This window comes from Salmo salar, chromosome 11 (genome assembly GCF_965601325.2).
Source record: "Salmo salar chromosome 11, fSalSal1, whole genome shotgun sequence".
NCBI classification, from domain to species: Eukaryota; Metazoa; Chordata; class Actinopteri; order Salmoniformes; family Salmonidae; genus Salmo; species Salmo salar.
Genome location: NC_138301.1, coordinates 78,974,747 through 78,998,401, shown reverse-complemented (window position 1 = coordinate 78,998,401; position 23,655 = coordinate 78,974,747). Strand labels below are relative to the sequence as shown.

The following is a 23,655-nucleotide window of genomic DNA, read 5'->3' as shown; positions in this document are numbered from 1 at the left end:
GCTGAGGTCAGTGATCAATCCTTTTATTGGTGAGGGTTCACTAATTAGCGGGGGACTGGGAACCAACCTCTCTGATAGCTTGCACATTCTTAAAAAGTGTGGAGCTGCAAAAACTATTTTTATTTATTTAAAACAACAATTAACCATCAATACTGGATGGGTAATGTGGGAGTTGGACCTGAATGAATTTGCAAATGCATTTTTTATTTCATTTAATCAATGTTAATGATTAATCATACCTGTATAGGCTATTTGGGAATTCAACTTTAACCTGAAAGCAATGCTGTATCTAGGTTCATGTGGAAAAGGTTAAATAGTCTCATTTGTAGAAACCAATCAATTTGGATACACAAATGTGAGACAATGTTGGGGCTCAATTAAAATATTATTATTATATATTTGTTTTGTTCTTTACCACCAGGGGTCACTTATCCTTGAGGGCTGAAACCACATGGGATTCTCGCGAAGGCGGGACTTCCGTCAATACTTGATCAGTGACATGGGAGTTGGACTCAATGAGCTCACAAAAGCAAATTTAATTGATTAATCAATGTTAATGATAAATCAAACCTGTATATGCTATTTGGGAGTTAAACTTTAAATAACCTGAAAGCGTAGCTGTATCAAGGTTAATGTGGAAAAGTTTAAATTGTCTCATTTTTAGAAACCAATTACAGTGAGGGAAAAAAGTATTTGATCCCCTGCTGATTTTGTACGTTTGCCCACTGACAAAGAAATTATCAGTCTATAATTTTGATATAATACAGATAACAAACTGAGATTAGGAGCACTCCCTTTAAGAGTGTGCTCCTAATCTCAGCTCATTACCTGTATAAAAGACACCTGGGAGCCAGAAATCTTTCTGATTGAGAGGGGGTCAAATACTTTCCCTCATTAAAATGCAAATCATTTTATAACATTTTTGACATGCGTTTTTCTGGATTTTTTTGTTGTTATTCTGTCTCTCATTGTTCAAATAAACCTACCATTAAAATTATAGACTGATAATTTCTTTATCAGTGGGCAAACGTACAAAATCAGCAGGGGATCAAATACTTTTATCCGTCACTGTAAGTTAGATATTATTCAAAAGGTCCTCTTGAAAAAGGTTTAGAATGCAATCGATCTACCCTATTGGATTGCATGAGACAACAATGTTCAACAATTTGAGAGTGGCTGGATATCATAAGTGTGACCCCTTGTTACAAATTGAGCATGCGTTTGCTGTCACGTGGAATTAATTAGTCCAAAGGAGGTGGAACTTCCGTTTCCCCCCGGCACAGGCGTGTCGCCCTGTGAACAAAGGAAAACATGTCTGCTTTCTCTTTGTTAGCTTAGCGTCTCGTGCAAAGCTAATCCTACTTTTTACTGGTATTCCCACTTCCGAGTAACATAGGATCCCCTTAAACAAGGGAACGGTTTTACTAATGTGTTGGTGCTGACATCTTCAGGACAGGAATACCGGTTTACTTAACGGAGGAATAAACACACATGTTCATCATTGGTGTTTCAACCAGAACGGGGGAAAATGCACTTTATTTATTTTCGCACATGCGCAGTCATACATCTCTCATAGGGCATGACTGTACCAGTGTAAGAACACAATTCAACAACATATTAGTCCACATGCCAACACCCCCACTTGCTCTTATACTGTACAAGTCGTATTCAACCTAACTTTATCAACACATTTAGCTTACAGTTATTCATCTCACAAATGTCAGTTTATATTCCAAACATGTAACCCAAGAATTTTTCATTTTTGAACTTCGTTACAGGTTTAGTCAAAACATCTGCAGCCATGTCTGCCGTTGGACAATATTCAATACTTATTTTACCATCACTGAGTGCAGATCGAATGAAATGATATCTGATGTCGACATGTTTACATCTCTGACGACATACTGGGTTCTTTGACAGAGCAATTGCACCTTGGTTATCTTCAAAGATTGTTACTGGTGTATATTGGCACTCACTATCCATCTCGCCCAATAACTGTACAAGGTACAAACTTTCTTGTGTAGTAGCAGCCAGTGCCATGTACTCTGCGTCACATGTAGATAAAGCTACTGTTGGCTGCTTCTTAGACCTCCATGAAATGACAGGTCCACATTTAGTTAAACTAAAACAATACCCTGTTATGCTTCGTCTGTCACTTTGATCTGCTGCCCAATCAGCATCACTATATGCTACGAGGTTGAGTTTTTCCACCCCCTTTTTGTAACACAACTCCTGATTCATTGTTCCCTTCAAGTACCTCAACACATGTTTAGCTGTTATCCAGTGTTGCTCTTTTGGTTCTGATAGGTATTGTGACAGCTTGCTGACAATCCAACTGATATCCGGTCTTGTACATGTCATCACATATATCAAGCTGCCTATCACTTCACGATACCTTTTTGAATCAATAAGTTCACCATCACCATCAAAGTTTAGTTTTTGTTCACATGGTGTTGACCTTGTCTTACAGTCTGACATACCAAACCTTTCCAGTATCTTTGTTATGTACCTTGTTTGGTTCATCGTTATTTTCCCTTCACTTTGTGTAAAATCAATGCCTAGGAAATGTCCAAGCCTCCCAAGATCTTTCATCTTAAATTTTTCACTTAACATTTCTTTTACACTTGTGAGTGAGTCACTATCACTAGCAGCGATAATTAGATCATCGACCCAAATTATCAAAATGATCCTTTCTGTTGCAGTTTGTTTGTTATAAACACAGTGATCAGCTGGGTTCTGTGTAAAACCATTTTCACTAAGGTGATCATGCAACATTTTGTTCCAGTTCCTTCCTGACTGTTTCAGGCCGTACAGTGACTTGTTCAGTTTGCAGACTAGTTGCTCACCTGTATCTGACCTGACTTCAAAACCCTCTGGTTGCTCCATGTACACTTCACAGTCAATAGGAGCATGTAGATATGCTGTTTTGACATCCATCTGATGTAACTCTAAGTCATACTGAGCTGCTAGCTGCATCAAACAGCGTACTGATGTCATATTTGCAGTTGGAGAAAAAGTCTCCTTATAGTCTATTCCTGCCACTTGACTATACCCCTTTGCAACATATCTTGCCTTGTATGTCTCAGTCTCATCTGAATTGTTTTTGACCGCATAGACCCACCTGCCCCCCACTGCATTTTTACCCTCTGGCAGTGCGGTTAATGTGAATGTATCATTTTCCCTAAGGGAATCCATCTCCTCCTTCATAGCAGTAGCCCAAATCTCTGATTTTGGTGAAATCATTGCTTCTTTGAAGGTTTGTGGTGCATTGCACATTACTCTGTAGCAGTAGTCAACACTAGGTGGTATCTGGTCATCACATTTCACTTTACACTCATAGTCTTTTAAGTACTGGGGTTTCTTCCTCGCTCTGTCTGGATAGCGTGGACTCTGACCATCTGAAGTCTCAATTTGCACATCTTGTGTCTCTTCTGAGTTTTGATCTGCCATCTTGGCTTTCGGCATGGGGTTTTCAAATCTCTCCCCATGAAGATCATCACTGTTTTCCAAATCTGTCTGAGTTTGGTGTTCGACTACACCTTTTGTAACACACTTGACTAATCTGTTTTTAAGAACTTTCCCAGTGTCTGGGTAGTAGACTAGGTATGCTGGACTATTTTTATCATACCCGACAAAAATACCCTTTTCACATCTTGAGTCTAACTTTTTCTTGTTCTGTCTATATGCATAGCAAACAGATCCAAATTCTTTCATCTTTGAAAGATCAGGCTTTCTCCCAGTAAACATGTAGTGTGGAGTCTGTCCTACACGCTTATTGTAACACCTATTGCGAATTACTGCAGCAGTCATTACAGCATATGTCCACAAGTTCTTTGGTAGGTTGCTTTCAAGTAGCATGCATCTTGCCATTTCGAACAGTGTTCTCCAATTTCTCTCAGCGGTCCCATTTTGATGGGGTGAGTAAGGGGCTGAAGTTTCATGTCTTATGGCGTTCTTACTGAGCAGTGACTGGAACTCTTTGGCTGTGAATTCTGTGCCATTATCTGACCTGACACACTTTATTTTCCCATAAGGGGCCACATCAGCAATAAACTTCTCAGTAGCTTTTACAGTATCACTCTTTGCTTTTAGGAAATACACAAAAACTGCCCCTGAATAATCACCCGTAAATGCTAGAGTATATCTGAACCCATCTTTCGCCTCTGGCTCAATAGGGCCAGCCAAATCAGTGTGCACAAGCTCAAGAGCCGCTTTTACCTGTTCATCAGGCTCTCTGTTTCTGCTCTGAACAAATTTTCCCTGAGTGCAGATTTCACAGTTGAGGGTAGATTTGTCAATCTTACCTGTGATTTTCATTCCCTCTGTCACATTTTCTAACTTTGACACATCCTCAAAATTACAGTGGCCAAGAATTTTGTGCCATGTGTGAATATCATAGCACCCATGACATCCATCATCATTTTCATCACTTACAGTGTTAAGATAGTAAAGTCTATCGTACTCCTTGATGTCAAAAGTGGTACCGTTCTTGTGGATGAGCTTGTTACACCCCTGTCGAAAGTTGACTGAAGCTCCGTTGGCTGTCGCTGCTTTAACAGAGAAAATGTCCTGTGGAAACGACGGCACGTACAGCGCCTTCGTCAGCGTTGTTTTTACCCGACGACCCGTGTTGTCTCTCAGGTAAACCTCCGCTGCACCTCTCCTCTCCGCGACACCATTCGTTCTTGTTCCGTCAGCCAGCTCCACGGAATGTTTTTCCGGTTTGAAAGTCTCGTCAAACTCCTTAAACTTCCCGATGTCCGTGACTATATGTGACGTTGCTCCCGTATCAACCATCAGCCCTTTCTGTTTCAGTCCACTAACCTGACAGTCACTTATTCTGAATGCAAATGTGTGGCTTTCAGCATCTGTTGCTTGTTTCACATTGTCTCTTCTTTTTCGTCTGCAATTTGCGTCAGTATGAGTGGATCTCTTGCAAAAACTACACCACTGTCTCCGTTCTTTGCGCTCTCCAGTAATGGTACATTCCCGGGCCTTGTGCCCTTTCTGGCCACAGTTGAAGCAGGTTATCTCGGTCCCTTTATCTCTCCCTCTTGGCCAGCTAACTTTAATGTTACTTGCCTTCATCACGTTGTCGTCAGTGGAAATGGCGCTAAACTTCTCGGTGCTTTCATAGCTCCTCAACTTGGTTTTGAACTTGCCAAAAGTTGTCGGCTCGTCACTCTGCGTAATGTGGATGGCAAACGGCTTAAATGATCCGGGCAAACCTTTCAGAATCATTGCAATCAACAGCCCATCACTTAAAGTCTCTTCAGCATTTCTCAGTGCTGTAATAGCCGTCTCAGCACGAATGATATAGTCCGTAACACTTTCGTCAGCGGCTTTCTGAAGAGAAGTTAGTTCAGTGTAGAGGCTAATCACACGTGGCTTCCCTTTACCTGCATAATGTTCCCTCAATATCTTCAACGCTTTTCTCCCATCATCTGCTGCTTCTCTCATTATCAGGGAAAGACTTTTATCATCCAAAACCTGTATCAATTCGGCGTAGGCTTCTTCATTTTTCTCTCCGTCTTCTTCATCTTCATCCACGCTCAATATGGCGGCCTTTAGCCCAAGCAAACGCAAGTGCCCCAAAAACTTTGTCTCCCATAACTCGTAGTTTTTTTCATCTCCGTCGAAATATAATCTATTCCATCGGCTTCCATGTTCCCTCCTGGGCCCATAACCTGTTGGTGCTGACATCTTCAGGACAGGAATACCGGTTTACTTAACGGAGGAATAAACACACATGTTCATCATTGGTGTTTCAACCAGAACGGGGGAAAATGCACTTTATTTATTTTCGCACATGCGCAGTCATACATCTCTCATAGGGCATGACTGTACCAGTGTAAGAACACAATTCAACAACATATTAGTCCACATGCCAACATAATGTAATACCCCAATTTAGAAACCAAGTATAGAGTTTATTTGTTAGAATTCATTGAGTTATTGTTATTTTGTTAAGAAACACTTAGTAGAGACTGAAGCTACCATCTCATTGTGGAGGTATTTGACAGCTCGAGGTTAGCCTAGCATCGTGCGAGACCTGGAGAAAATTGCTTGTGGAAGATTAACGAGTTCATGTTTCCATGAGATATCTGTTGCTGCTAAGGAGTACTGTCTCTATTGATAGCTGTGCTTGCTGTAATTTCTACGAGTAGTGAGTAACCACAACAGTGGAGTTCTTTGGGACTTTGTGTGTCGTCATTTTATTTGGAGCTCCAATGCTCGCCAACGAGTTTAAGCAAGCTTGCAAGTAATTTGGACATGGGTTGTGAAAAATCATTGGGGTTTATTATTTGTATTTATTTTGATGTGGTACATTGAAAATGTGATAATATACATCTTGAACCTAATGTCTGTTGCATTGGTGGAGTCATTTACTGTTTCAGTTTCATGTAATGCATGGGAAAGCATATCCTTATATAATAACAAAAATCTATAATCATTCTATCTGAAGGTAATCCCCTAGTTGTCATCACACTAGCGAGTTTACAATAGGGATTCTTATTGGAGATGTCCTTCTCACCTAATATCCCATGCTGTTTAGATATTCTAAGTAAGGTAATATCGTGAGAATCAAATACGAGCCTGGTGAGAGAGTTACACAGATAACGTGTTACGTTCAAACACTTTCGGCATTACTTTTCGCAATATTTTACCGGAACGCACTGAAAACAACGAAGTACACCGCGCTGCTGAAAATGCGACGGATGGAGAGATGATTAACCGCTTCCGTTAAGCTATACACTACCGGTCAAAAGTTTTAGAACACCTACTCATTCAGGAATTGTCTTTATTTTCACTATTTTATACATTGTAGAATAATAGTGAAGATATCAAAACTATGAATTAACACATGCAATCATGTAGTAACGAAAAAAAGTGTTAAACAAATCAAAATATATTTAGTATTTGAGATTCTTCAATAGCCACCCTTTGCCTTGATGAGGTAGTCACCTGGAATGTATTTCAATTAACAGGTGTGCCTTCTTAAAATTTGATTTTTTAAATGTCTTTCCTTAATGCGTTTGAGATAGCCCTATTTGGTAAAAGACCGAGTCCATAGTATGGCAAGAACAGCTGAAATAAACAAAGAGAAACGACAGTCCATCATTACTTTAAGACATGAAGGTCAGTCAATACTAAACATTTCAAGAATTTTGAACGTTTTTTCAAGTGCAGTTGCAAAAACCATCAAGCACTATGATGAAACTGGCTTTCATGAGGACCGCCACAGGAATGGAAGACCCAGAGTTACCTCTGCTGCAGAGGATAAGTTCATTAGAGTTACCAGCATCAGAAATTGCAGCCCAAATAAATGCTTCACAGAGATCAAGTAACAGACACATCTCAACATCAACTGTTCAGTGGAGTCTGTGTAAATCAGGCCTTCATGATCGAATTGCTGCAAAGAAACTACTACTGAAGGACACCAATAATAAGAAGAGACTTGCTTGGGCCAAGAAACACGAGCAATGGACATTAGACCGGTGGAAATTTGTCCTTTGGTCTGGAGTCCAAATTGGAGATTTTTGGTTCCATCCACCGTGTCTTTGTGAGACGCGGTGTGGGTGAACGGATAGTCTCTGCATGTGTATTTCCCACCGTAAAGCATGGAGGATTAGGTGTTCTGGTGTGGGGGTGCTTTGCTGGTGACACTGTCTGTGATTTATTTAGAATTCAAGGCATACTTAACCAGCATGGCTACCGCAGCATTCTGCAGCGATATGCCATCCCATCTGGTTTGGGCTTAGTGGGACTATCATTTGTTTTTCAACAGAACAATGACCCAAAACACCTCCAGACTGTGTAAGGGCTATTTGACCAAGAAGGAAAGTGATGGAGTGCTGCATCAGATGACCTGGCCTCCACAATCACCTGACCTCAACCCAATTGAGATGGTTTGGTTTGAGTCGGACCACAGAGTGAAGGAAAAGCAGCCATCAAATGCTCAGAATATTTGGGAACTCCTTCAAGACTGTTGGAAAAGCATTCCAGTTGAAGCTTGTTGAGAGAATGTCAAGAGTGTGCAAATCTGTCATCAAAGCAAAGGGTGGCTATTTGAAGAATATCAAAATATGAACTATATTTTGATTTTGTTAACACTTTTTTGGTTACTACATGTTTCCATATGTTATTTCATAGTTTTGATATTTTCACTATTATTCTACAAATACAGATTTTTTTTTTAAAGAAAAACCCTTGAATGAGTAGGTGTTCTAAAACTTTTAACTGGTAGTGTATATCTACTCAAATTTCAATCGGCTGGCCCTATGTCCTACTCAACAAATTAATACTGACCGAGTCTACACTCTCCTTGAACACAAGAGACAGAAATAGTACGTTTGGCCCAATGCCCTATTTCACAAATTTCGATAATTGGCTGGATTGTGTACTAGCACTAGAAATGTAATCACTAACCCTAGAAATTGAATAACGAACCCTACACCGACTATGTCAGAATAACAAACTGCTTTTCAGTTTCATATTGGCTGAATGCAACATGAAGGCCTCATTCTATCTTAGATTCCTCGCACGGGGCATCAATATGTTGTGACGTTGGTACCATTAAATGCGATGACAATTATTTTATAAAATCAATTAACTATGTTTAATTATTACAATGATTAAATTGCTCATGTAACAATTAAATGAGCAACAACACAACGGAAAAATTTGTTTCCCGACTCATTCTGAAGGTTGACTTTAAATCTGCATCAGCCCTAGTCTCCATGATGAATCAGTGATACACAAATTGGCTTAGTAAATAAATAATTAACTTTAATAATCACACAGAATTACATAAACACACACACAGGAGAGATTATACATTGGTTACTAACATGACGCAATGAAAGGTCCCTAGTGGACTAAACCGATATGACGGCTTGTTACACAACTAAATGGGGGGAAAGAGAAGAGAAGAAGAGACAAAGGAATTCAATTATCGTACATACAGTTGAATAATACGCTCAGCGTAAATATGGATATTTAGCACCCTAATAACAACCGCTCATTTGGATTTAGAAATGCAGCACATATTTACGCTTGTATGTCTTTGTCGTCTCGCTCTGTTGAAAACGCCCGTTAAGTCTGTGGAATCAGTCGACTGAAAGTGGGTTGTCCACCAGAGGTCACCAAGTCCTTTGTAGTCGTAGCTTCTTGGTCTCGGACTGTCTGTTAGAACGTATCTTCCAGAGGTGTACCACACGGTGTTCAGCTGGCCTTATCCTTCACTCTGTTTAGAATAGATACCCTAAAGATACTTATAGTGGTGAGAGGAAATTGTTCTTTGTCTCTCGTCTTCGGTCGAGTTCCCTAGGCTAACAGTGCATAATCAGCTGCAGACTGACTGTTCCTGTGTAGTCTTCTTCTTCGAGAGAGAGAGTTTCAGAGGGTCTCCACGTTTTCTGGTTTGGTGGAGATTTTCTTCTTCTCTGTTGAAAGTGTCTAACCATTTCGTACCTTTCAACTCACGTTGACGGTCGCACTAGTCTAATGTAAAGTCTAACCATTTTACACGTCCGGCTTACTGTCCTGGTTTGTAGAGATTTCAACCATTTCAACATGTGGATGGTCCTCATGTTCTCTGCTCTAATGTACATTTCGTTAGCGGCCTTTTTATGCCCTCGCCTTGGAGGGTGCTTCTATCACGTTGCCACAAGGTCTGTGCTCACGTGGATGTGGTTACTGACTGGGTAAAACTTTACATGAAAAACAATTCCCTCATTTAGAACGCTAAAATCACTGTTCATCTTCTCACAAATAGTTTCATATTTAATCATATAAGTTCCTCAACATTTCTATGTAAAACTGTGATGCATACCTTTGTAGAGTTGCAGTTATTTAGTTATACCGTCCTTATTGACATCACAAACAACAACTTATTTGAAGTGATTTTTGTTTCGAGCTCCAACAACCATTTTCCACATTATTTGTGTTATGAATATTGCGTCATTATCCACTTTTGGATGTTGAAGTTTTGGTGGGAGGAATCTCCTTGTAACAAAAGGGTTCTTTCCCCTCAATCCTGCAGAGCCTAAAGGGAGTTTCTGCAAGGTATTTACGACCATCATAAAACTGTCCAACTCCATCCCTCTCCCCCTCTTAGGTAGAGAGAGGGCGCTGTAGAGCTGACCCACTGTAATCTGATCCTTCGGATCCTCACAGGAGAGTCAGGACACCCATCATGAGGTTGCTACAACCTAGCCTATGAATGAAAGTTTACAACATAGGTGCAAACAGGTCGAGAGAGAAATTTGAGGTGACAGACACATGGACTGACAGTGACATTACTGCCTTGCACAATCTTGCCTGCATCTAGCTGATCTAGGGTGTAATCATTAGTCCAACAGTTGCAAACAAGAGTTTCTATTGGACGAGTCCAGGTATAATTTATCCACATTCTGTTTGCTTCTATTTAAGAAATGTTTTACAACAGAATTGGCAGAATGAATACACCCCTGATCACATGTAAACATAGTTCACTTTCATAGCAGCCACATTGTATTCCTTCTCGCATCTATGCGCTCTCCTCCTCTAACCTTTTTCCTTTCCTTGTGGACTTCAATGCACAACACATCAGCTAAACGTGACCAGGCGAAAAAACCTTTCCAAGCCAAACCATATCATAACCGCTACACACAACCTGCATTGTTGTCTCCATATTTGCTAAAGTAATATCATAGTCAACATAGCTAACAGAACTAATGCGTTAGTAAACCCACTACAATCATGCAGTAACATTGGTATACAGTCAGTAAGCAGTTCAATAAGCAGTTTAGCAGTTACACTGGCTGGCCTCGGTGGCAATAAATTAGTAAAACCAAAAGCTTACATTGATTTGGAAGAGTTCCAGTGTTGTATTGGATATTCATAGTCAGCTAGCTAACATAGTATCCCACTGTTTGAGTAGGCTATACTAGCTAGCTACATTTGCTAGCTAAGTAAGTCTTGCTTCTCCTTCATTTTGGAAGAAATTAATTTGTTCAAAACTGTTCAACTGTTGACTTTCTCTCTCTTTGAGTCAACTATTCACCACATTTTGCTGTGCTAGCTGTGCTAGCTAGCTGTAGCTTATGCTTTCAGTGCAAGATTAATTCTGATCACTTGATTAGGTGGACAACATGTCAGTTCAAGCTGCAAGAGCTCTGATAGGTTGAGCTCTTTTGCAAAAGCTCTGTTGAAAAAGTTTTTTAAACGGAACGAAACAGGGATAAACATACACACATTTTTCCAATAGAAACAGTTGTTAGAAACTGTTGGACTAATGATTACACCCTAGATCAGCTAGATGCATGCAAGAGTGTGCAAGTTGGTATTGCATGTGTCACTGTCTGTCACCTTGATTACTCAATTTTCTCTCGATCTGTGCACTTATGTTGTAAACTTTCATTCATAGGCTAGGTTGATGTAGCAACCTCAAGATGGGTATCATGGAGTAGCTTAAACCTGTCAATGTTATATGAACTGTAACTCAGTAAAATTGTTGCATGTTGCGTTTATATTTTTGTTTAGTATATTACAGCATATTGGATGACTGTCATTCATATTCCATTCACCCAGCTCAACGTTAGGAAGGGCATAGACCCACCCACTTGGGAGCCAGGCCCAGCCAATCAGAATTGTGTTTTTCCCCCAAAAGGGCTCTATTACACAGACTAATACTCCAGATGTTAAAATGGTTTATTGCAAGGGGGCCTGACATTTTCCACATGCAATTATTCTTTGGAAGAACTGTATAAAAAAGCTACCCACACACATCAATAAAGCACATTTCTTAAAATGAAATGTTGCTAAAAGTAATTAGGAAGAAGTGGAGGGCACTCAACCAATGTGAACCAAGGTGCAACCAAAACATTTGATAATCATTGAAAAGGAAAAGGCACAATGCTCGCTCACCATTTTTTAAATGTTTTTTAAACAACTATTAAAAGCTTCTTAAAAGTAATTAGGTCATTTCAAAGTCATCTGAAAACTAAGCATCTCAATAAATAATACAAGCATAATGCCAAATTCCAGTCTGAACGATGTTTTGAATTCATTTCCCTCAGCCATTAGGTGCAGATTTATTTGTCACACACCTTTCTAACGAGTCCTTGTGAGCATCAGAAAGGAAAACAGAAAGCATGCATGTGTTCCTGAGAGTTGTAGCTTTCAGGAATGCACAGTGCTTAATTTGTAAATTGGGAGGTGTCGCAAAAAAAGTTAACCCGAGGGGGGGGGGGGTGACCTGGAGGGCTCTGAGGTACCAGAACGCATAAGAAAAAACACCTTTATAATAAAGCATTGCATGCTGGTCTGGTCTGCCGTGTCTGCTTCACAAGCATTCCCAGAAATCTTGCAATGTTGTGCTTCTGGGTTTAGAAATGGTGATATTATATTTATCTAGCTAGCTTGGTTTAGCTCTGTTCATATACACTGCTCAAAAAAATAAAGGGAACACTTAAACAACACAATGTAACTCCAAGTCAATCACACTTCTGTGAAATCAAACTGTCCACTTAGGAAGCAACACTGATTGACAATAAATTTCACATGCTGTTGTGCAAATGGAATAGACAACAGGTGGAAATTGTAGGCAATTAGCAAGACACCCCCAATAAAGGAGTGGTTCTGCAGGTAGGGACCACAGACCACTTCTCAGTTCCTATGCTTCCTGGCTGATGTTTTGGTCACTTTTGAATGCTGGCGGTGCTTTCACTCTAGTGGTAGCATGAGACGGAGTCTACAACCCACACAAGTGTCTCAGGTAGTGCAGCTCATCCAGGATGGCACATCAATGCGAGCTGTGGCAAGAAGGTTTGCTGTGTCTGTCAGCGTAGTGTCCAGAGCATGGAGGCGCTACCAGGAGACAGGCCAGTACATCAGGAGACGTGGAGGAGGTCGTAGGAGGGCAACAACCCAGCAGCAGGACCGCTACCTCCGCCTTTGTGCAAGGAGAAGCAGGAAGAGCACTGCCAGAGCCCTGCAGAAGGACCTCCAGCAGGCCACAAATGTGCATGTGTCTGCTCAAACGGTCAGAAACAGACTCCATGAGGGTGGTATGAGGGCCCGACGTCCACAGATGGGGGTTGTGCTAACAGCCCAACACCGTGCAGGACGTTTGGCATTTGCTAGAGAACACCAAGATTGGCAAATTCGTCACTGGAGCCCTGTGCACTTCACAAATGAAAGCAGGTTCACACTGAGCATGTGACAGACGTGACAGAGTCTGGAGACGCCGTGGAGAACGTTCTGCTGCCTGCAACATCCTCCAGCATGACCAGTTTGGCGGTGGGTCAGTCATGGTGTGGGGTGGCATTTCTTTGGGGGGCCGCACAGCCCTCCATGTGCTCGCCAGAGGTAGCCTGACTGCCATTAGGTACCGAGATGAGATCCTCAGACTCCTTGTGAGACCATATGCTGGTGCGGTTGGCCCTGGGTTCCTCCTAATGCAAGACAATGCTAGACCTCATGTGGCTGGAGTGTGTCAGCAGTTCCTGCAAGAGGAAGGTGATGCTATGGACTGGCCAGCCCGTTCCCCAGACCTGAATCCAATTGAGCACATCTGGGACATCATGTCTCGCTCCATCCACCAACGCCATGTTGCACCACAGACTGTCCAGGAGTTGGTGGATGCTTTAGTCCAGGTCTGGGAGGAGATCCCTCAGGAGACCATCCGCCACCTCATCAGGAGCATGCCCAGGCGTTGTAGGGAGGTCATACAGGCACGTGGAGGCCACACACACTACTGAGTTTCATTTTGACTTGTTTTAAGGACATTACATCAAAGTTGGATCAGCCTGTAGTGTGGTTTTCCACTTTAATTTTGAGTGTGACTCCAAATCCAGACCTCGATGGGTTGATAAATTGGATTTCCATTGATTTATTTTTGTGTGATTTTGTTGTCAGCACATTCAACTATGTAAAGAAAAAAGTATTTAATACGATTATTTCTTTCATTCAAATCTAGGATGTGTTGTTTAAGTGTTCCCTTTATTTTTTTGAGCAGTATATTTATACGAATGTGTGTCAGGAGAGACTACAGTATATTGATGTAAATGGTTCACTGATGTCATGTCTTCTGCATTCTTAAAGCGTTGTAGTTTGGCATTGAGATGCTCATATCATGGTGTCACATTGTATTTGTGTATGCTGTATATTTCAGAGCCCGCTTCGGTGGAATCGCTTAGCTGGTTTACCCAGCAGGGGAGGCTGTGGGTGAAATGGCAGCCCCGCAATGTGACGGCCACGGGGGAGCCCTACAGGTCCGAGGTGACGGAGTACATACTGGAGTGGGTGTCTGTCAGCGATGGCGCTATGGACTGGCAGAGAGAACGTAGGCACACTAGGACGGCAGCCATTAAAGGTAAGAAAGAGACACACATGCTATGTTTTTACTGAGTATTGTCTTGTAGTTTGGCTATAAACTCTGGTTGTCTTTCTGCTGGTTTTGATGTCTTATGTTGACTAGGGATGAGTTTGATTAAAATACAATGTAAGTGACACCCATCAACTGATTTGATTCTGGAAAAACTTGTGTGGAACTCATCCCTAATGTTGACTATATTGGTAAACGGGTCACAGGGATCAAATAAATCCAAACATTATTGTACTGTCTTATGTCTAATTTTCCCAATCAAGGTAACCTTCAGAAGTTCAATCGCTACAATATATCTGTGTATCCCATGTACTCTGGGTGGACTGGGAAGCCATTGACCATAGCAGCCTTTCTGGAACAAGGAGGTAAGAAATAGTACTTGTCACTGAACTACTGTAAAGTATACACAGTATTTTCTGTGTAATATACCTATGGTGGCGGTTTCCCGGACACAGCTTAAGACTATTCCTGGACCTAATTTTTTTATTTTACCTTTATTTAACCAGGTAGGCTAGTTGAGAACAAGTTCTTATTTATAACTGAGACCTGACCAAGATAAAGCAAAGCAGTGCGACACAAACAACCACACAGAGTTACACATGGAATAAACAAACATACAGTCAATAACACAATAGAAAACAAGTCGATGTACAGTGTGTGCAAATGAGGTAAGATAAGGGAGGTAAGGCAATAAAATAGGCCATAGTGGCGAGGTAATTACGACATAGCAATTAAACACTGGGGTGATAGATGTTCAGAAGATGAATGTGCAAGTAGAGATACTGGTGTCACGTCCTGACCCTTGTAAGATGTCATTTTCTATAGTAGAGTGGTCAGGGCGTGACAGGGGGTGTTTTTGGTTGGTTTTCGTGTTTTCTGTTTCTATGTTGTTTTTCTAGGTTTCTATGTTGGGGTTGTTGGGATGATCTCCAATTAGAGGCAGCCGGTTCTCGTTGTCTCTAATTGGAGATCATATTTATGTAGGGGGTTTTGCCATTTGGTTTTGTGGGTTGTTCATTTTGAGTAGTGTGTTTTCTCTCTGCGTCACAGTTTGTTGTTTTTGTTATTTCAAGTATTTGGTGTATTGCATTTAGTTTCACGGTTTAATAAAGATGTGGAACTACAAACACGCTGCGCCTTGGTCCGATCCTTTAAACAGCCGTGACAACTGGGGTGAAAAATAAAAATAAATACATACAGTAGGGGGATGAGGTAGTTGGATGGGCTATTTACAGATGGGCTATGTACAGGTGCAATGATCAGCTGCTCTGACAGCTGGTGCTTGATGTTAGTGAGGGAGATCTAAGTCTCCACCTTCAGTGATTTTTGCAATTCGTTCCAGTCATTCGCAGCAGAGAACTGGAAGGAAAGGCGGCCAAATGAGGAATTGGCTTTGGGGGTGACCAGTGAAATATACCTGCTGGAGCGCGTGCTGCGGGTGGGTGCTGCTATGATGACCAGTGAACTGAGATAAGGCGGGGCTTTACCTAGCAGAGACTTGTAGATGACCTGGAGCCAGTGGGTTTGGCGACGAGTATGAAGCGAGGGCCAGCCAACGAGAGTTTACAGGTCGCAGTGGTGGGTTGTATATGGGGCTTTGGTGACAAAACGGATGGCACTGTGATAGACTGCATCCAATTTGTTGAGTAGAGTGTTGAAGGCTATTTTGTAAATATTTTTTCACCACCTGTTCTGGTTGATGCAGCTCCGCTGGAGGGTCCCTCTGTGAAAGTGCGGCGGACAGGGAAAAACGAAGCTGAGCTGGAGTGGATGGAGATTCCACAGGACAAACAGCGAGGGTTCATCACCAACTACACCATCTTCTTCATCACAGGGGGCAAGGAACACTGTAAGCAACCACACCTTGTAGACATTACTACACAATCATACCTCTTTATGAATGTGTTTCTTTGGCTATAGTTGGACCTTTACTGGTATTTGAAAATACCAGTATATGAAAGTACTGGTATTTGAAAGTGAAGTACTTGTAAGTACTGATATTTGTAAGTACACTATATGTGTTTTTTTTGTCCAACCTAAACATTTACAGCTGCAATAAAAATAAAAGAATTGTACAAATGTCTTTGTTTTTTTCAGCAATAGTTGTCTCTACCGACACCTACTCTTACACTGTGAAGCGCATGGCCAGCAACAGCAAGTATGTGGTGCGGGTCATGGCATCTACAGTACAAGGCTCTACAAACAGCTCGGACCTGTCATTCAATACTCTGATGTATGGTGAGTGAAGCATTGTTAACTGGACACTTCATGATATAAGGTATACAGTATGTATACAGAGTGAATATGGTGCATTCTGAAAGTATTCAGACCCCTTGACTTTTTCCACATTTTGTTACATTAGACTTATTCTAAAATTGATTACATTTGTGTTTTTCCCTCATCAATCTAATATACCCCATAATGACAAAGCAAAACTGAAATTTGTGCAAGTTTATTACAAATAAAAACCTATCACATTTACATAAGTATTCAGACCCTTTACTCAGTACTTTATTGAAGAGGCAGCAGGTAGCCTAGTGGTTAGAGCTTTGGACTAAGTAACCGAAAGGTTGCAAGATTGAATTCCCAAGCTGACAAGGTAATAATCTGTCGTTCTGCCCCTGAACAAGGCAGTTAACTCACTGTTCCTAGGCCGTCATTGTAAATAAGAATTTGTTCTTAACTGACTTGCCTAGTTATAAAATAAAGCACCTTTGGCAGTGATTACAACCTCAAGTCTTGGGTATGATGCTACAAGCATGGCATGCCTGTATTTGGGGAGTTTCTCACATTATTCTCTGCAGATCCTCTTAAGCTCTGTCGGGTTGGATGGGGAGCGTCAATGCACAGCGAATTTCAGGTCTCTCCAGAGATGTTACATCGGGTTAAAGTCCAGGCTCTGGCTGGGCCACTCAAGGACAGTCAGAGACTTGTCCCGAAGCCACTCCTGTGTTGTTTTGGTTGTGTGCTTAGTGTCGTTGTCCTGTTGGAAGGTGATCCTTCGCCCCAGTCTGAGGTCCTGAGTGCTCTGGAGCAGGTTTTCATCAAGGATCTCTCTGTACTTTGCTCCATTCATCTTTCCCTCGATCCTGACTAGTCTCCCAGTTCCTGCTGAAAAACATTACCACAGCATGATGCTGCCACCACCATGCTTCACCGTAGGAATGGTGCCAGGTTTCCTCCTGACGTGACACTTGGCATTCAGGCCAAATAGTTCAATCTTGGTTTCTCATGGTCTGAGAGTCTTTAGGCGCCTTTTTTCAAACTCCAAGTGAGCTGCCTTTTGCTGAGGACCTGTGCCTCGACACGATCCTGTCTCGGAGCTCTATGGACAATTCCTTTGACCTCATGGCTTGGTTTTTGCTCTGACATGCACTGTCAACTGTGGGACCTTCTATAGACAGGTGTGTGCCTTTCCAAATCATGTCCAACCAATTGAATTTACCACTGGTGGACTCCAATCAAGTTGGAGAAATATCTCAAGGATGATCAATGGAAGCAAGATTCACCTGAGCTAAATTTCACATCTCATAGGAAAGGGTCTGAATACTTTTGTAAATAACCTGTTTTCACTTTGTCATTATAGGGTATTGTGTGTATATTGATGAGGATTTTTTTTTAATGTAATTCATATTAGAAATACGCTGTAACGTAACAAAATGTGGAAAAAGTCTAGGAGTCTGAATACTTTCCGAATGCACTGTGTGTATACAGTACCAGTCAAACGTTTGGACACACCCACTCATTCAAGGGTTTAACACATATGGAATAATGTAGTAACCAGAAAAGTGTTAAACAAATCAAAATATGTTATTTTAGATTCTTCAAAGGAGCCACTCTTTGCCTTGATGACAGCTTTGCACACTCTTGGCATTCTCTTACCCAGCTTCACCTGGAATGCTTTTCCAACAGTCTTGAAGGAGTTCCAAAATATGCTGAGCACTTGTTGGCTGCTTTTCCTTCACTCTGCAGTCCAACTCATCCCAAACAATCTCAACTGGGTTGAGGTCGGGTGATTGTGGAGGCCAGGTCATCTGAAGAAGCTCTCCATCACTCTCTTTCTTGGTCAAATATCCCTTACACAGCCTGGAAGTGTGTTGGGTCATTGCTGCAGAATGCTGGTTAAGTGTGCCTTGAATTCCAAATAAATCAGACAGTGTTACCAGCAAAGCACCCCCACACCATAACACCTCCTCCATGCTTCACGGTGTGAACCACATATGTGGAGATCAGCCCTTCACCTACTCTGCGTCTCACAAAGACACGGCGGTAGGAATCAAACCAAAGGACAGATTTCCACCGATCTAATGTCCATTGCTCGTGTTTCTTGCGCCAAGCAAGTCTCTTCTTCTTATTGGTGTCCTTTAGTAGTGGTTTATTTGCAGCAATTCGACCATGAAGGCCTGAGTCACGCAGTCTCCTATGAACAGTTGATGTTGTTGTGTCTGTTACTTGAACTCTGTGAAGCATTTTTTTGGGCTGCAATTTCAGAGGCTAGTAATTCTAATGAACTTGTCCTCTGCAGCAGAGGTAACTCTGGGTCTTCCATTCCTGTGGCAGTCCTCATGAGTGCCAGTTTCATCATAGCGCTTGATTGTTTTTGTCACAAAAAGGTGCCGTGTTGAATTGACCAAACTGCAGCGGGTATGTGGATACTCATTCTTTTAATGGAAAAAAACAAAGCATCCACAGGAAAAACAAAACAATAAACAGTACTCACGACTAGACAGTGTAGCAGGCTCAATAAACGCAGTGCTCACAAACAATTACCCACAAACACACAGACAAACACACCCTACTAATATAGGACTCCCAATCAAAGGCAACTCAACACACCTGCCTTCAATTGGGAGTCCAATCCCAATCCCAATTAACCTATACCCACAACTAACTAACTAAACCTAGAAATACATAAACACAGAGCAGTGCCCAAAACCCCCGGAATACATAAATAAAACAACCTACTACCTACACCACCACCCCAAACCATATAAAACAAATACCCTCTGCCACATCCTGACCAAACTCCAACAACAAATAACCCTTAACTGGTCAGGACGTGACAGTACCCCCCCTCAAGGTGCAGACCCCGGAATGCACCTAAAAGAAAAACAAACCCCCAAACAAAAAATATCCCCCTAAACAATAAGGGAGGGAAGGGAGGGTGGCTGCCGTCAACGACGGCACTGTGCTGCACCCTCCCTCTCCAACTCACCTACCCTGGAGGTGGCTCAGGTGCAGGATGTGGACCTCGCTCCACCTTCGGCGTCGCCCACTTCAGTGGCGCCGATAGCTGCACCGGGCAGACGGGCCACTCGGGCTGACCCTGGCAGACGGACCACTCGGGCTGGGCCGGAGGACAGGCGGGCCACTCGGGCTGGGCCGGAGAACAGGCGGGCCACTCGGGCTGGGCCGGAGGACAGGCGGGCCACTCGGGCTGGGCCGGAGGACAGGCGGGCCACTCGGGCTGGGCCGGAGGACAGGCGGGCCACTCGGGCTGGGCCGGAGGACAGGCGGGCCACTCTGGCAGACCCGGAGGGCAGTCGGGCCACTCTGGCAGACCCGGAGGGCAGTCGGGCCACTCTGGCAGACCCGGAGGGCAGTCGGGCCACTCTGGCAGCTCCTGACTGGCAAGGCTGGGCTGTCGCACTAGATGCGTGGGGCTGGTATTGGATGTGCCAGTCTGGGCACACGCATCTTCGGGCTAGTGCGGGGAGCGGGAACAGGCTGAACAGGACTAGGCTGACTACTGGGAAGCTTGGTCCGGGTTGCTGGTATTGGTCGTGCCAGACTGGAGGTACTCACTTCCGGGAAAGCACGAGAGGCAGGAACCGGAACGACTGGGCCATGGAGGCGCACAGGTGGCCGTGATCGCACCGCCTGCACAACCCGTCCTGGCTGGATGGAACATGTAGCCCTGCACGAGCGGGGTGCTGGTGCAGGGCAGACTGGGCTGTGCGTGCGTGTAGGCGAGAGTGCGCACCTCAGCGAAACACGGCGCTCTCACCTCCGTACGCATCTCCACATACTCACGGGTAGCTGGCTTATGGCTCTTCCTAGACCTAGCCAAACTACCCGTGTGCCCCCCCCTAAAAAAATCTTGGGGGTGCCTCTCCGGCTTCCTCGCCAGCGCGTTCATGGCTTCAAAACGCCAAAAAGCCTGATGCCAAGGTCCAGCCCCGTCCAAAATCTCCTCCCAAGTCCATCTCTCCCCATAGTCCATATACTTAGCGTGCCGCTCCTCTCTCCGCTGCTTGGTCTTGGTTTGGTCACATCCTGACCAAACTCCAACAACAAATAACCCTTAACTGGTCAGGACGTGACAGTTTTTTTGCGACTGCACAGAGTTCTTGAAATGTTCCACAATGACATACCTTCACATTTTAAAGTAATGATGGACTGTCGTTTCTCTTTGCTTATTTGAGCTGTTCTTGCCATAGTATGGACTTGGTCTTTTACCAAATAGGGCTATCTTCTGTATACCAATCCTACCTTGTCACAACACAACTGATTGTTTCAAACGCATTAAGAAGGAAAGAAATTTCACAAATGAACTTTTAACAAGGCACACCTGTTAATTGAAATACATTCCAGGTGACTACCTCTTGAAACTGGTTGAGAGAATGCCAAGAGTGTGCAAAGCTGTCATCAAGGCAAAGGGTGGCTACTTTGAACAATCTCAAATATAAAATATATTTGGATGTGTTTAACACTTTTTTGCTTACTACATGATTCCATATGTGTTATTTCATAGTGTTGATGTCTTCACTATTATTCTACAATGTAGACATTTTATTTAAAATAAAGAAAAGCCTTTGAATGAGTAGGTGTGTCAACTTGACTGGTACTGTATATACAGTATGTTCCATCCTAAAACTTTTAAATATATTTCCATATATTTTGTATTCCAGTAATATCTTTTCATATTTTGTAGTGTGTCCCAGTAAAGCTTTTTCGAAGTAGCAGTCCTGAACACCCAATGCTCCAAATACATTTCGTAGTCGCTACTTCAACCTATTCATTGTGCCCTTTTGTCATTTCTCCTTTTTGTTGTAGTCTATTTTAGTTGTACTGTTACTGTATCTCCATCCTGTGTTTGTCCACAGTTTCTAGAAGGACATTTTTCCTGACCAACACGGTTGATTTTAAGGCATGTTGCTAGCTTCCCAATGTCCATTCTAGTTCTATGTGTCTATCCCTCAGCTCCCGGGCAGATAGAAGCCATTGTGGTGTCTGTGTGCATCAGCTTCCTGTTTTTCATAGTGCTGACCATGCTCTGCTGCATTTACAAAATGGACTCGTAAGTCTCAACTACACTCTTGAATTGTATGAAGTAGAATGTCTCTACATTTTAGATTTGGATGTTTACAATGGCTGAAGTGTGATGTTCAATTGTAAGAGCATTTACTCAGATTTGAGTAACACAAAGTAATTGTTATTAAATCCAGACTTTTTCTCAGTGTTTTTTACTCTTTCCACGATGAGTCAAAAACGCATTTAATATTCTTGCACAATTGCACTTTTGACTATAGTTACCCAGCAAAACAATGTTTATCAAAGAACATTAAAAATAAACTCTAGCAGATTAGTTCAAACATGCTCTCTCGCTGATGCGTTACTGCTGGGGAGTATGCTTCCTATCACACATCAGCTGGTCTCTGTCTAAACAAGGAAAAAGTAACGTTAGTACTAGTAGCTATTTTGAGACGGAAAAATAGTTAAGTTAAACTTCTTGTAAGGTTCGCAATAATGGCCCGACTCAGTTTACCAAGGAAAAACATAGGAATGTGTATGTAGAGACTCTTATCCCTAGCGCCCTTGTCAATTGGACAACAGCCATCACTATTGTTAATACAAGGTAAGGCTAGTGTAAGACACTGAAGACTCGTTGCAAATGGCACCCTATTTCCTTTATAGTGCACTACTTTTGACCAGGGCCCATAGGGAATAAGGTGCCATTTGGGATGCATCCTATACCGTGGTGTCCGAAATTGACACCCTTGATAAAGATTAGCGAAGATGACAATATTAAGTAAATAATTTACCTAAATACTGAGCTATATTGTATGCTCAAATCATTTGGGAAATGATATTATTTTATACTAATACAATTGCTCAGAGAAAGATATTTTGTGTACCCGTAGGTTGAAAATGTCCGATTTGTGCACTGATAAGAGCCTAAATTGGAACGCACTAGCTGTACAGTAACATGCTATAAATGTCAGAGGTCAGGTTGACTGGCAGCTGTTCTGAACTTGAGTACCGCATGCAACAAGAAGTTACCCCCATCCCTCCCACTGATTGGGAAACTTTTGCATATGTTTTGTTGTCTGAGTGAGGGAAATTCTTTAAATTAAGAGGACTTTATGTATTTTGAAAGATGAGACATTGAGGATTATAATAAATACCACTTTGATGTCATGCAAGCAAGCCAAACACCCATCCAAATGTGAACTTCACATTTCCATATCATAAAACTCATGTCATATACAGTGTCAACGTTTATGATCACTATGTTTGATGTACAGGTACAAGTATGGCTGGGAATTGCCAGGAATCTTGCGTTACAATATTATCTCGATACTTAGGTGCCGATACAATATGTATTGCGATTCAATACTTTGATTTTACTTTGATTCCAATGGGCCAAACATACTTTTGTATATATAGTGTATGTGGGCACCTCTTCAAATTTGTGGATTTGGCTATTTAAGCCACACCCATTGCTGACAGGTGTATACAATCGAGCACACAGCCATGCAATCTCCATACACAAACATTGGCAGTAGAAGGGCCTAACTGAATTTATTTTATTTTTTTTAACTATTACTTGGTAAACAAAATATTTATCTCGGAACAATTGTGTTAGTATAAAAACTACTTTACCAAAATTTGATGACACTATAGCTCAGTATTTGAATTATTTATTGTATACAGTCATTTCTGCTCATCTTTATCAAGGATGTCAATAATTTCGAAACCCACTGTTGTTTTCTATGTAGGATAAAGAAGAAGATCTGGCCACCGGTTCCAGATCCCTCCAACAGCACTATCGCTAAATGGTCTCCTGATTTCACATCCAAAGTAAGTTTAAGTGCCTCCTGTGCTAGTCAAAGAGGATGTTTACGTAAGATAAGATGGTACTTTATTTAAAAACTTTATAGTACAACTCACCGGCTGAGCCACTTGTCAATTAATTTTATCTGTGTTGCTGAACTCTCAAAACATTTATTGCTCCTATCTGCTCTCCACTGACCGTAACATCCACATGGCTCGTTCCACCA

At 42.1% G+C, this 23,655-nt stretch overlaps 1 protein-coding gene across 3 annotated transcripts in view; it reads left to right on the top strand.

The window, feature by feature from the left end:
• The window catches only part of LOC106562893 (interleukin-6 receptor subunit beta), a 104,645-nt gene that overhangs the window by 67,872 nt on the left and 13,118 nt on the right, over positions 1 to 23,655 (top strand). For all 3 annotated transcript variants that reach the window (XM_014127965.3, XM_014127966.3, XM_014127964.3), the window contains 6 exons: positions 14,159 to 14,359; positions 14,635 to 14,736; positions 16,077 to 16,220; positions 16,469 to 16,609; positions 21,575 to 21,671; positions 23,374 to 23,455. In XM_014127965.3, coding sequence (XP_013983440.3) covers positions 14,159 to 14,359; positions 14,635 to 14,736; positions 16,077 to 16,220; positions 16,469 to 16,609; positions 21,575 to 21,671; positions 23,374 to 23,455 — 767 coding nt within the window. The remainder of the gene's footprint in view (positions 1 to 14,158; positions 14,360 to 14,634; positions 14,737 to 16,076; positions 16,221 to 16,468; positions 16,610 to 21,574; positions 21,672 to 23,373; positions 23,456 to 23,655) is intronic.